The 15,602-nt window shown below is 38.0% G+C and overlaps 1 protein-coding gene across 1 annotated transcript in view; it reads right to left on the reverse strand.

Annotated features, from left to right (window-relative positions):
- ASCC3 (activating signal cointegrator 1 complex subunit 3) overlaps positions 1-15,602 on the reverse strand; it is a 273,528-nt gene that overhangs the window by 2,534 nt on the left and 255,392 nt on the right. Inside the window, exons 37-39 of the mRNA XM_009320160.1 lie at positions 7,511-7,662; positions 6,849-6,999; positions 865-1,071 (exon numbers count right to left, since the gene is read on the reverse strand). Of these exons, the coding sequence (XP_009318435.1) occupies positions 865-1,071; positions 6,849-6,999; positions 7,511-7,662 (510 nt within the window). The remainder of the gene's footprint in view (positions 1-864; positions 1,072-6,848; positions 7,000-7,510; positions 7,663-15,602) is intronic.

Raw genomic sequence — 15,602 nt, forward strand, 5'->3', positions numbered from 1 at the left:
GCGGGCCGGGGGGAGCCGCTGCTCGGGGACTGGCTGGGCATCAGTCGGCGGGTGGTGAGCAATTGCATCACTTGCTTTGTATATTCTTATTATAACTATTAGTAGTAGTAGTAGTGGTATTTTACTTTTTTTCAATTCTCAAACTGTTTTTATCTGAACCCATGAGTTTTCTCACTTTCACTCTTCCAATCCTCTCCCCCATCCCACCGGGGGCGGGGAGAGTGAGCGAGCGGCTGAGGTTAAACCACGACACTGGGCAAAGGGGTGGGACTGGAATTTGGGTGGGGAAAAGAATTGTACGTAGAAGTTGTTCTAGGAGCTGTTCAAAAAAGCTCCAAATGTAAAATATGAGGACAATATCCTCAGTAAAGGCCTGAGGATGTGTTACGAGTAGAAACATACTTGTAGGTATGGGTCTGGTATGCAGTTTGGAGGTACAGGGGAATATAATAGGGAAGCTTATAAACTGGTTTGGGGAAGCAGGATATGCAAAAGTACGAGCGGTAGGAGTTTGGGGCGGGCAAGTACTTAAATACTGCCTGTGAAGTTATCTTCTCTACTGTCGCTGCTTATAGTACCCAAGCATATGAACTTTATGAGTTTCTGATTTGTAAAAAATGAGAGATTTTCTTCATTGACTTGAATTGGTCTAAGATTTTACCTTAAGAGTCTATTCACTATCCTATTGCAACCTGAAGAACCATCTGCTTCGTTACTATCACAGAAAAGGCTTTGAAAGTGTTTATAATTTACATAATACTTAAACCATAAAAAAACTTGTTATGCTGCGTAAAGCGTTATTGATAATGTAAATGGATTATTGGAAACTTGTGCACTTGGGAAGGAAATGATAAATTAATCTACCTGATACCCCATCTGGGTTCTCTGCAGATTTATTTGGAGCACATACTCTTGATCAGCATGTAATTTGATCCATCTTTTGTCGTCTCGCGTGTCTGTTGTCAAAGAAGGAACAGGCACTTCGTTCTGTGGCTGAGCTGGGTCGTCCCGACAGCCCTTAATGCTCAGGCTGACGTTTAGAATTGGCAAACGGGACAAGAAATTCCAAGCCTGTAGAAAAAACAGATCCCTGTGGATTACAAGACAATCTATACAGTTCAGACCATTGTCACTGTAACAATAACAATTCGATGCGCAGTCTACATATTTATTCTATATTAATAATACTTTATTATGTATTAGAATATCACGTATAATCGTAAGACTCTCAATCACAAGCATAAAATACTTTTCTTTAACCTTTTACTCTACTTTCTTCTAAGCAAATAAAACAAATGTGAAACTCCCCAAGCACGTTACACATGCCTCACTAAGATTACTGATGTCTGAACACGGGAAAAATTCCTTACCGCTCCCGATTAAAGTATTTTTTCCCTATAAGCCACTTAAAAACTAGTACAATTAAGTTTCAAGTTAAACTTCCTTAGCATAATCCATAAAGAACAGGTCACTGCAGTGCTAATTAGCAATGGGCAAACCTCAGAGAGTTCAGAGGATCAGTTCAGATAATTAACCAAAAGTTCAACTGCATATCCAAAGTTATCCCTATTTTTTTTGTTTTTAAAAGGTTTTCTTGCATCGATCTTCACGAACCCTCCTTCTTACGGTCCTCCTGAGGAAGCTGAAGTCTCTGTCGTTTCTCATGAACTGCAACAGGCCCTCAACTTCCCCTCATCCTTGTACAGAAAACTCTTGTTAGAGGCATACAATTTGTGCAGCTGAACACGACACTCTCTTCAACCTTGAAGAGGCATCCTGACTACGCAGCCCTGTGTATCTCTCATTTTGGCCTCTGTCAGACAAGGAAAAGCAGCTCTGAGAAGCTGTGACAAAAATGGAGGGGAGTAAATACAGGCTTTCATTTAGTAAAAAGAAAATCAGCGTCTTCACTCAATGAAATTCGTTAGGAAGAAGAAACGGAAAAATGGGCTGTGGAATGGAGGCAGTGATTTGTGGCCTCGCTATGGCTGAAAAAGACAGATGAGGCTGGCACTGGAAGAAAAACCAACAAAAACCCAAGAACCGCCCTCTGCCCTGCTCTCCTTCCCCTCCATCCCCGAAACAAAATAGGAGTCAGCGCTTCACCCATGTTTTCAAACAACACATATGAAAAGCTAGAGGGTGGGAAGGAGAGGAAGGGAAGAAGAATATTGATCTTGGTAAAGAGCCAGCAGATGTCAAAATGGGAACTTGTGGGAATGAAGAGGGTAGCCGTAGTCACATGGGCAATACTGGCATGGAACAGAAATGTTTTATCTGGAAAAAACCTCAAGTATATTTTATTTTTCATGTATTGGTTTGACCATCTTGCGTTTCAGCAAAATCTATTTTCATTTAGATTGTGCTTAATGTGTCTCTGATTACTTTTTCTGCGCTGGAAGACACAGAGCCCTAATAAAAACTCAGTTTGCTTTTTGGAGGCATCATTGCCATGATTCATACTGACAATAATGGTATATGTTAATACATAATTCGGGATACAGCAGCCAGGGGAAGCAGACCTAAGCTCGCGCCGCCGTAGGAAAAGGTGGTGCCGTCCCTCTGTCCAACATCCTCCTCGCCAGCTAGCTGTCCCCCCCTCCGTCCCCGATACGTTGGCACTACCATGCTGTGATTGTGCAGCTAGATGGATCAGCTTGCTAATCATTCTGGTGACAGCATGAACTTGGATCAGCTTAAAGCTGGTTGTGGAAGCATACTCTCTAATCCCGTGAGTACTCGGAATAAGCATGAACCTTCAGTGCCACTGAAAGAAGCGGTCCAGCCTCCTCCCCTGCTGGCACAAGCGTTCACGTAGCCGCTTGGCTACAGCCCATTTTGACTGTCAGCAAGAGGGTTGATATGATCCCTCCTCCCCTCGTCCCCAGATGCTTGTTCCCACCTCCTCGTCCGAACCGGCCACAGCGTTTGTGCAGCTGTGCGGTGCGCGAGGTCAGGAGAGGTGAAAATGGCACGGGGAGGGCGGGACTGCCCGTTCCGGCTGCAGCGCAGACTTAACGTTGGATTAAAATGGCTGCATTACGAGAGCCTGGCTGAACTAAGTAAGAAACTGGTTTAGGCTAAAACTAATCTCTCTTCCCTCTTCTGTGTGCTGCATGAACAGCCGTGTCTGTTCAAAGGAGAAGGTGGGGAGGGCCAGCTGCGAGCACTCAGGAACTGCAGTGTAAAAGCAGGGGACACCGATGAATTGCACGGATGCTCTTAATGGTGCCTTAGCTGAGAAAGGACAGGAGAATTATAACAGAAAATAAACAGCTAGAACGTTAAGGGAAAAGATATCCCTGTCTGTCCCAACTCTGAAAGGGAAAAGGGGGAAAAAAAGGCAGCACCTTGAAGGAGGAGAAAAACCACCGCAGACATTCTTAATCAAATAGTTGGTGCCAGGATTTCGCTACATTTAACACACAAGACACTACTAAAATCACCTCCAACAGATGACACTGGATGAGACAACTTGAGTAGTAACACCTTAACTGGCAAATGTTTTTCTGTTTAAATGTAAAGGTTTTTAAGACGAAGCTTACTGTAGGAACTGTACAGACCTACTGTGTGAGACTCTCTGCACCAAAGCAGTGTACTTCTGCTGTGTTCAGTAGAGGCACCCTAATATATACCAACCCGGTGATCACCCCTTTGGTTATACTGTAGATATCATCTACCTGGAAAACTTTCATGTGCCCTATCTCAGAGGACAAGACCTGTTACAGTTATGTTAGAACAAAGTTTAATTTCAGCAGAGATCATAATGTATTAACTCCTTTAGTGGCGTTACCTGTCGCTCTGTTGAAGACTATGACTCGGTCTGGTTTATACGTACAACCCCAACATACTCTGTTTGTCAAAGGCTGTCATGTCCTCATGTAGCTTTTACAGTGCAAACAAAACAAAGTAACTCTGAGTAACTTTCTAATTAGATAAGAAAGTAGATGTAATATGTCATTCTCCAGGCCTTGCGTATTTGAAAATTAAAGGCAAAGTTAGGACTGCTTGATCATTGACACGGTATGGGCAGCAGGCTGCCTTTTTGTCATCCATGCAACGCGGAGAAAATGAAGAAATGCTTTTCTTACTGAGGAAAAAAAGTCAAGTAGTAGCAGCTGAAAAAGAAGATTATAGGAACACAGATACTTCCAGAGTAAAAGCAGCTAATACTACAGCAGGGATAATATTTTTTTCAATCTTGAGGCTTCTTTTTTCTCTTTCAATAATACAAATATCAGCTTAGTATTTTAAAGGGTGCCTAATGCCTAAGTGACTTAGAAACTGAAAAAGATTTGTTAAAGAAGTATGATTCAGAATGAATCACTGAAACAAACATAGAGCTTAGGCCAAAGGTCAGAGTTACAGTCTAAACAGTTTTTGAATTTAGGCTGTCAGCTTTTAAAGCCTCACGGAGTTTCAATGAGGTTTAGGATTATAACTAACTTTTGGAAAATTAAACTCAGGCTCCTGTGTCACTTAGGTATTTCTTGACAATTTTACTGTTTATTTGCTGTTTAGGATGACACAAGCACATATTATCTCCTTTTCAATATATCGACATGCCCAATGTGTGCATGTACATATATGCTATATATGTATTTAGCTACCAAACCCATAGATTCAAATCATAATCACATGAGAAATTCTTCATGAACCTTTGATAACATCATTAGCATTTTTTGCCAATAATCTGTCTCCCTAGGACTTAGCTTAATATTCCAAATCCACGAGCAGCTTCAAGAGCTGCTATTTAAAAATTAATTACCAACCTGCTTAAAAGACATTTTCTTCTTTCCAAATGTGAAAGTTCTTCCTTTTCCTGTGTGCCTCAAATCTATGCAAAGCTCAAGCTGTTTTTACCAGTTTCATGCTGGTAACAGGTTTAAGACACAGGTTCAATATACTGTGAGTGAGAAGTAAAGGGTTTGTTCGGAAAAGAATGGTTTTGGCAATTTAGTGGTGTACTTACCACTTTATTTGACTTTGTCCAGGCCTGGTGCCAGAACGCTAGGCTTAAACTCTGTAATCTTATAATCTTTCTTTATCGAAAATATATCATAAAGATGCATTATTTATTGAAGAATTTTTCTCTTGGTTGGCCCCTGTCTAAGTGTGCATTGAAGGACTTTACATATGAAGGCACTCAACAGGCAGGCTCAATATGAATTTTAATTCTCTACTAGGTATTACAATAGTTTTTTTCTGAAAAAAATGCTGTAAAGAATATAAAATGTTGGTATAAATGTTTCACATTTGCAATGACCTGCATAGTAACAGTCATGGCGTCGCTACACCCAATACGGCCATTCCCAACTCACGGAAATGAAACTTTCTCCTTGTGTGATGCTAAGGCATTACGTTTTTCCCTCTTACATGCATCTGTATTTACAAACATAGACATATAGAGGCATAGAGTCATTCACAGTGTGAACGTACACACCACATACTCACAAGCTATTTTTGAAGAAACTGCTAAGACATTTCAATACCAGCCAAACATATTTATCTGAGGATTAATCTTCATCTATTGAATCAGACGAGAACACTGCCATGCATACAATTATTTAATTAGCAGCCAAATCCTCTGCCAGTCAGCAGCCGTTCCAGGCATACTGATGGGGCAGTAGATGCAAATCTCACAGTAGTACTGCTTTTTCTCATTACTACTGCAATTAGCACTTAAATTGATGCTTTAAACATACTAATTTCTGGAATAATTCAGGATTTGTATGTTACCTGGGATCGCCTCACTGCAGAGACGACACCAGATTGCTACGCAAATTGAAGCACTTTTGAGCCAAATAACCATCATCATATCAGACAGAGCCAATTTGCATTTGCTTTTAAAGATAACAGAATGGCAATTTATGCAAATAAATTAAGTAAGTTTACTTCTGAGTTCTCCCTGAACTAATTATAACAATGTTCTAATTTTTTATCACATCTGAAAGTTAGACTGAAATCAATGTGTATTATGTTAGAAATCTGTTGTTAAAGGAAGCCTTGTTTTGATGTCAATACATTTTCTTAATTCAAAATTTTGATGTTAATTTAGTTACAGATGCAGATGTCTGTTATAGACATTTACGTACTTTTCTTCTTGTTTGCATACCAGTAAAAGGTTTAACTGAAGCTGAACAGTCAAACACAGGACATATTGCTGTCCTTTTAAATATTCAAATAAAAAACACTGGAAGTATAGCTTTTGAAGTTTTCATCTTTCGTACATTTATTAGAAATCAATAGGCTTAGCATGTGATGAATACTATGGAATATAGCTGCCCTTTGCTGGAAATGGCTTGAAAACCAAACTGAAAATAAGACTCCAGCAGCCTCAACATTTTGAGATAGTATTTTTTTTCTGCCCCCTGTGAAGTGTGAAAATTTTATCTGCTCTTTCTGTTGCAAATAGAAAATGAGCGCTGGATCTTTTACTAGGGGTATTGTCAGAAAAAAATGGTGTTTGACAGACCACTTCAGAAACCAGCTACGATGCCATTTGCAATGCATGTATTCCTAGTGCATAGCTGGCTATGAAAAGGTGGATAACACTCAGCAGATTGACCCAGAGAAGCGTCTTTAGAGCAAAGAGATGTGGAAATATCAGCCATAAACCAGCCTCTGTTACTGGTTAGCAGGGAATAAATGAAAATAATATTAAGAAAACAGGCAGAGAAGAAACCCTGTAAAACTAGCAGTACCCTGAAATTAGAGCAATGAATGTGTTGCGCTTTATACAGAACATCACATGATACCTGCTGAAGGGAAGTGAAGAGAGTATTTCTTTTCCCAACTACTCTTCCTTTCCAATCACATTGATAACCACCACGGATAGGAAGTATTACCTGTGAAATGTGTGCTGTTTGCAATTCACTGTCCACAATGGAAGCAAAAACATTCTCTTTTCCTTCGCAGGCAGCCATTAGTTCGGGAAGACACTCGATAGGTCCTTGGTAACCTCCATGCACACTCTTCCTTTTGCCTTGGCTCCACTTCCTGATAGAGACAGCAAAACATATGCCCAGGGAGGGAAAGCAAACATTTGTTTTCAGTTGTTTTGGCGGTAAATCTCGATACTGGTTTCTGTTATTAAATGCTGGCCATTTATTTTTGGGTAGCATTAATTACTGCATCATCTAGGCATCTATAGAGCTTAGCATTAGCTATGATATTAAGATGGATACCAATGTATCTTTATAATGGATTAAAATAAAGAGATAATTAATATACAGAGTAAGATTTGTTAGGACTTGGAGCCCTTCCAGTGATCTCTTGTTAATTTGTCTGGAATCACGGTTCTCAAAATAATCTGTGGGGGTTAATTAATCAATGAATGTTGAAAACAGAAACAGAAACTCCATTTGGGAAAGCATCCCTGTGAAAGAATGAGTTCTGCTTCTGGTGCATTAATGAACGTTCTCGGGCACAACAATGACATTCAAACACAATCAGCAGTCAGAGGTGGAATGGAATTGCAAACCTGCAAATGCGTAGAAAAATTACATACCGAAAAAGGTAAAGGTGGTGTAGCTCTATATTGGGCAAAGTAAGCAGGGAGGAGTCGTGTATCCATCTACCCTGAACCACCATCTGCACCAGATTGGTTATATTCAGAGCAGTCACCAGCCAGCCATGATGTGCTGCAACGTCCAGCATTGCCTGATCAAAGGAGGCATATATAAAAAAAGAGAATGCAAGTATAATTGTCTACCTCGTTCATACAAGTGAAATCATTTATTTAATGTTTAACATACAGGAATTTCTAGGCATTCAACATAGGAATTTGCTTCAAGCTCTACTGATGGCAGTAGGCACCTTTTGAATTAACCTTGAAAAAAGATGGATTAAATCCTGCATCGTCATCAGCTCTTAGCTTTGAAAAGGTAATTTACACCATGTTTTTGGGGGTGAGAGCAGAAGGTGGGCTCTTTTCCTTACAAAAAACCTCTCTTTTACATAATCCAACTCAGAGTGAAAGGAATAAATCTCACAGTTTACTGTAAAGGAAGAAGCTACAATTAACTGCAGTATTGGTTTATATTTTGACATGACAGCTTTGCCAGAATTGCGTATTTATTCAAACAACATATTTATATTTGTTAAAAAATTAATACTAAAGCCACTTACCAGTAGCAGTTATTATTCCCATTTTAACCTAAGGACTTGAAAAATCTCTTGAATTGGACTAGATTAAAAAAACCCTACAATTTAGCTTAATGAGCATGTTGGAGGTTTTGTTCAACACCGACACCTAACTTGAAATCTTGAAGAAAGATTACAAAATAGCTAATAGTTTACCTAGGGTGAGTAAGAGCAGTCAGAAATAGCATGGATTTCACCCTTTGCATTGTAAACAGTTGATTGTCTTGAGAATGAGGGATGCTTGGCTGTCTCTCTTTTGGCATCTCTATCCTGAATCTAAAAAGCTTCCCCAAAGTACATAAAAAACCCAAGCAAACAAAAAACCCCTATCCAGCTACACATCACACTTGAAAGTGTTAATGATCATCCTGCCTTCCATGTCTGGTGAGCTTCTGTTCCTTTTCTACTTACTGTGTTTTAGACAATGCAAGTAAAAGGTATACTATAAGTATCACTAGCATAAAGATCCAAATCTGCAAAATTCACTATGGATTGTGCGAGTGGCCCTATTGACATGAAAAAATTGTTATGCTTGCTTTTTTCCTGACCGGACTTAAATTCTCTTTAGTTAGTCTGAAAGGGAATTTAAGAGTTCTTCCAAAGGAGAAAGGCTCAAACATCAGCTTTTGGTTTCAACATAATTTTTTTAATAGTAAATGCAGTTATTTGAATATATACTTTCCACCCTCTCTAGAGTACATTAAAAAAATTATTACAATTTATAGAAGCATTTCAGCTGCTGAAGAAAATTATAATACATTAGTTGTCTTGCTTATTTTGTTGTTTAATACCATTACAATCACAATAAAGTGTGGGTCTTCATATTACAACACTCTAACTCAGAAGAAAGTCACGTATTTAAAAGTAGTTTGCCACATAGGAAATTTGGAGTTTGATTAAAATGCTAGAAAATGCTTTTAAGAAAGCAAGAAGAGAGTCTGGTATATTGAACAGTTTCAACACTTCTTTAAATACCATCTTCTTGATCTTAGGAGAGCTGTAGTTTGATTTTAGGACTAGGCTTAAGATGTTTCCATGGGTTTTTCTTTTAGAGACAAATGATACTGCTTGATACTTCCTTAGCCAGCAGATACCTGCATCATTTTAACTTATTTTCCAGCCACTAGTGTAATGAGGAGAAGCTGTCTATGTAAGTCTTTACATTTAATCAAATGTTTTACAGACAAACAAAAGGCAGCATTTACTTAAGGCAAACTAAACAGTGAAATCTTCTTTAAACAAAGGAGTTGTTTACACACGCAGAGCTATTTCAATTAAATTACACTGATTCTGGAGAAATACTGAGTTTAAAGACACAAGTTAGTTTCAGTCCCGGCCAGTCGCACAGTTTATTTTAGCAGTTTACAATGCAATTTCAACAGGTTTTATTCCAGATCGGGGTGATAAGATCAGTGACACTTAGAAAAATATTTGAAGTGTTACCCTGTATTACACAAATGTTGTCTCATTTCTCATGAATTGTGGATAAAGTGCCTTTCAGCTAGTAAAGACCTACATTTAACATTTAACTCGCCTTTTTTGAAGGAAGAGCCATAGCACCCTGAAACACCCTAATAACATTCCTAGTGACCCTAGAAATAGCACCTCACAGCGCAACATTAATGGTTCTCTGTCTTTTCACTTGGCTTGCCAAGGTGGTTTCCAGGTATGATTCTTTTTACCCAATAGAAAATAAAATGATGTTAGAAGTCACATTTGAAAGGAGCAGCCTCGTGGCATGTAGATTTATGTGTTGGTTCACATGATTTTTAGTCAGATAAGGAAGGAATTGTTCTCAGCATGTATCAGAGTGAAGTCCCTCTTCTAAACTTACAGGGCGAGTCGCTCTTTAGCTGCTTCCACATTTTAAAATATATTGAAGCCTCCACATACGGCACAGCCCGTGTCTGTGAGCGTGTTGCTCAGACAGTATGGTATCTCTCTCCTATTCTCCACTACCTGATTCTTGTTCTTTCCTTTCTGCTATTCTGACATAGCCTGAAACATCATGTTCCTTAATGACGAGACTGCTGTATATACGTGAAGAATAATGGGTGCATAGATATCCTGTCTTTTCCATGAGCGGCAAGAAGAATACAGTAACTTGCATTTTTAGTCAGCATGAAGCAGTGGTATTTTCATAAAATGCTTCTGAGGATACATGCATAACACTGTTTTCATTGTTTTCTTTCTTTTTTTTGTTTTTAAATCTATTCCCCTACCCCCACCCCTTTTAACAGAGGTTTGAAAAGGGGAGAAGGAAGAGAGAAGACGTAAGAGAAAGATAAATCTAAAACAAGCTATACACTGAAATTAACTGGAGGATCCTTTCAACCTAGAAAATCTCCTAGAAATTGATAGAGGCCTACAGATAGATATCCCGTAGGGAGTAAGGAAAGCCTGTGTGTGTGAGACTCTGTGTTCCACATTGTTATAATGAATCCACATGGCAAATCCTCTTTTCCTCCTTATTTTCTGCTTCTTCACCCATAGAATTTATTCACAGCATCTCTATCTGGATGTGAAACCCAAGACAGTGACATTGTGAAAAAGTCAGAACAATGGTAAAGTTGGCTTGTTTCATCTGCTGCCTTGGAAACCCGCACATGTTTCGTTTTCACTAAGTGTAAAACACACAGATGCTTGATACTTAAATGGTTATTGAAATTCCTATAAATACTCAAGGTAACAAATTGAGTCATTCCCCATCTCCAAATTAGCTATATAAAATGTAGCAACTAAATAAAGTAATATCAAAGACAAAAGAAAAAATGGTAAGTATTTAATATTTCTGTTATCTGATGAGTAACATTTAGTCTCTCTAGTTTCTCCAGTTGCTGCTTGTTTGGTTTGTTGTTGTTGTTTTTAACTACAAACCAGCATAATTTTCTAGAAATTTGTGGCTTCTTAACTCTTAACTCTTATTTGGCAAAGAAGATATTAATTTCTAAATATCTTATAGCTGATAAGATTGGAACAGATTAAGAATATTATTCTAAACTGAGAAATGGCACAAATTGGTTATCTGCCTTTCTAGCCTCAGACTTTCACGCCAAGACAGGATAATTTCATGATAGAGAAAAAATTAAGAGAAGAGGACAGTGAGTGCAAGAAGTGAAACCACAAAACTATAAAGATGCTTTTACTTACAGAAAAAACACAAATTTTTTTTGGTAAACCAACAAGTTAAAAAAAAAAAAAGCCCTAAGCCCACCACTTTTTAACCTAAAGTAGAAAAGATGGAGTAAATAGATGGAGTCAAGGGAGACATTGCTTGTTACAATGGAAAATGTGTTTACCGTCATCTTATTTGAGCCTCTTTCTGCACTTAGGAGAATAAAAGCAGAGGCCTATACTGAGATGGGTTTTAATGAAAGAATCAGGTGTTAGCTTTTAAGCCTTTCAAGTGTCATACTTGGACAACCACAAACTAATAATAGCAATTAGTGACACATCCTTTAACATCTTGTCTGTCATTATCAAAAGTAGCTTGGCTTGTACCAATACCAACATGGGAAGCCTCCAGCTATAAACCATGGCGGGGGTAGGACAAAAAAGCTGATGCTCAATAACTGGTAGATGTAGGTGTACCCTGTCAGGTATGGCAAAAATTTTCATTTTGATGATATTGAGAATTGAATGTCAAAATGTTTGGATCAAAATCTTGCTACTTCTTTCTTCATTCCAGGAGTGCATTAATACGAAACCCTCGGCATCTATTACCAGGTTTCCATCATCTTATTTTCAGGAGCAGTGGTTGGTTATCCTTAAGTACTGAATTATTTAAACTGATCGAATTGTGCCTTTCTGGTCTAACATGAAGCTGAGATTTTACAGTCTGTCTCTTTTTAGCCAAAGTTACTATCCATGCTTGGAATTTAAATTATGGTTTATAATTCCCTACCTAGAAGGGAAGCAAAGATGGAGATAGGATGTGGGAGAGGTGTGTGTGTGGCATACTCACTGATAGCAAAACATACTGGTAGCAAAACATTTTGATATATATATATGTATATATATTTGCTTTATGGTACATTTTCTCTGGTGTTTTTAAGCACTCTGAATATGTGCTCAAAATAACAGATACTAAATTGTTCCATAATGGACATATCCATCCCGCTCACCCCCCACCCATTTAGGAGGTTTGTCTAGCAACTGAAATATCTTTTATTTTAGAAACCTTTTGCAAAGTTTTAACACTGTTTTTGGTATTACTTTCACATCCTTCATTTGAAAGCCAGATATTCTGGATCACTCTTGTACGACTGGGTAGGTGGCAGGGGAACAGAGACGGTACAACTAGCAGAATTTCTGATCTACTCAAATGACTTAAATAGCTTTTTTCTTTAAGGTAAGTTATTGAAGTGTTAAAATGAAACAGCTTGCATCTTATTAACAGAGACTGCATACTGCTTGGAATAATTTTGTCTTCTGTTTGAAGTCACCTGTCATATAACTCTGAATATACTAAACACTTCTACTTAAATACTGTAAATATAAATGTAATTGTAAACATTGTAAATATAAACGTCAATATTTTGTGGCTAAATTATACTTAAGGAAAGTGGCAATGAAGCTAAATGAGCAATGATAACTGCTGTGGATACAGAGGCTAGCTAAGGAGACTAAGGTAATGTAAGAAGCGCCATTGTGGCTGAGAATTACATCTGTGATTACTCAGCTAAAAGCCGACTGCCTACAGTGATGCCGTTGGTGGCAACGACTTGGTGGATGGGGGCTGAAACTTCAGGAGTGCTCACGGTGAGCTACATGGCTCGAATTTCTCCACTCTTAAAAGATTAATTTTATTTTTTGTATCAGTGCTGCACAGACTATGACACTTTCTTGAGCGCCTTCATTCGGGAAATTGAAGGTTGGTACACTAATGTATACAGCCCTCTACGTAGAACAACATTCACCTTAGACTTGAAAGTTTATGTAAAGTAAATCCAACACATTCTTAGCCAAACAAATGCAAGCCTTGTTCTGCAGTGATGCTTTAAGGAAGGAAACAATAATTTAAAATAAATAAACTGTGTAAGACTAAAATACTTTAAACTGTTATTGCACAATTACATCAAAAAGCTGAGTTAAGGCTGGTTGGGTTTTGTACCTATTTTTGTACCTGAATTTATTGTGTATAGTATTCCAATATCAAATAATCAAAACATCCCCACTCTTGTCTTCACTGCATGCTAATATAAGTTCTGTTGTCTATGACTAGACTTCAGTTAGAAATAAGAGTTTAAATCCATAGATCTATTAAAATCATTAGAATGGTGCCCAATTACAGCTGTTTAGGACTACAGAGTTTATATGACAAGTATTTATAGATAATATTACGCAAAAGTGTACGCATTTTACCCATTTTCCTGAAAACTATGAATTCAGAATAATAATAAATCTTTTTTGCACATGCTTCAAACGTAGGAAGCCTTCCAATATGTAATATTATATTATGATCCACATGTGACTTGAGATCATACTAATACAAGTAAAATATTTTTCCAGATGTTAAAGCATGCCATGTACTAGAAGTTTCATGTTTTTATATAAATCATGATTACGATGCTTCAATTATATACCCCAGAAACAACTGACTTGAAAAGTTGGAATTTGTTTGAAGAAGTCTTACAGAGGGTTTTAAGGTCACTACATTTTGTGTGTTATATATTGGTAAAACAGGTATCTACAGAACCTTTGCATTTCAGAGATCTAGTCCAAGATTACTTTTTAGAAATGTGTTGATTTGGGGAGGGGAGGAGTTCTTTCAGATCAATTAAATCAGACTCATACAGCTGTATAGTTTCAGCCTACAGACACCCCGTCCCCCCGTACTTTATCAGAGATATAGTGAATAAGATGTAATTAATCCTATTCAGGAGGCACTCCTTTTATTCTGCCCTCTGCATCCCCCTTCCCTTCACTTTTTTTACAAGCATATTCAGCTCCCTCTTCCATATGCTCTGCTACCCCCTACGAGAGACTAATTCTTCATTCTCCCATCATCATAAAGGTCTCACTGATGTATGCAAATTACGACCTTCCTAGCTGCTTTGTAAGATTCCTACCCCTGTATTCATCCTTTAGCCTCCATAGTAACATTATTAGTATGATCAGAACCAGGGAAAGGACGAATCACTTACTGTCTACACTTAGTGGAGTGCAACCCTTGGGTTCTTACTGATTTTTTTTTTTTTTTTATGGTATTACAGAGATAAAAGCAGCTCTGGAATGCGATACCAGCAATATAAACTTGGTAGGGCATAACCCAACATGTTCAGAACTTGTTGAGTCCCAATGTCCAATTTATTTTCAAATTAGTAATTAATACATTCACGTTCTCTACTATGCTAGTGAACTGTAAATACAATAAAATGTTTCTGAGAAAAGTCTCTTGGCAAGAAATCCCAGTTTCCTAAACATAAACAATGTCTTAAAGATGGCATTTGTTCCAAATCTTACACAAATCTACCAAACTCATGAAAAATACACAAGCATCTTTCTCATAATAAACCTGCCCTCTTTAGAGTTTAAAGTCAATTTCAAAGTAGTAATGTAATATTTTGTCAATAATTAAAAAATTTTGAGCGCATTCACAAGAATCCTTTTCAACAGCAACAGTTATTCCCAGTAACTTTCTCCTGAACTTTTAGCCCCATAAGGTTAGCATTCAGGAAGCTCAGCTGCTGTCTAACAAACTTAATTAATCAAAAAGTCATTTCCGAGCTGTAACTATGAGTAAAAGTGCTTCAAGTGTGCTAGCAAGCCTACAAGTTAATCAAAATGCTAATGCAGTACAAATTAAAGTTGTGATTAACATTTCACAGTAGCTGCTTAAGTGAATTGATCACACAAATGGGTTAAGCATTACTCATTTCCTCCAGCCCCAACTGGGAAAAGGTTTGTCATGGGTGGGGGAGGGATTATATATAAGCAGCACCAAATGATCATTAAACTGTCACCAAGATGCTTCCATACACCAGTTCACCAATTATCCATAGCAAGCAAAAACCCCAACACCACTGCCACAAAGGTAGCCCTCCCTTCTCCTGCATATATACCTATAAAACACAAGCTGGCAGCAAGTAATTCCACCTCAACATTTCCTATGCCCAGGTACTTTCACTACAAAGCTATCCATCGCTGCTTAGTAGCTATAAATGAGCATTACTGTCCAGTATATGCGCTACAAGTTCTTTGATTATTCTATTATTTCCACCCTCCTAATGTGGAGTAATAGCCATCCAACCATGAAAGCAGCCAATGTTTAAGTAAAATTGCAAACGTGGTGCTATCACTGGAATATCACCGCATACACAAAGAATACGTGTAGTAGCTAAAGAGATACGGCCTCTGCTCTTCACTTGTTTCTGAATAATCCTCTGCATTCTCAAGTTAATTTGATTCTCTTCCCTTCCTTCAGTAAAGCTGCCCATTTATTCATAGTTGCCAAT

Source organism: Pygoscelis adeliae, unplaced genomic scaffold (assembly GCF_000699105.1).
Source record: "Pygoscelis adeliae isolate BGI_AS28 unplaced genomic scaffold, ASM69910v1 Scaffold41, whole genome shotgun sequence".
NCBI classification, from domain to species: Eukaryota; Metazoa; Chordata; class Aves; order Sphenisciformes; family Spheniscidae; genus Pygoscelis; species Pygoscelis adeliae.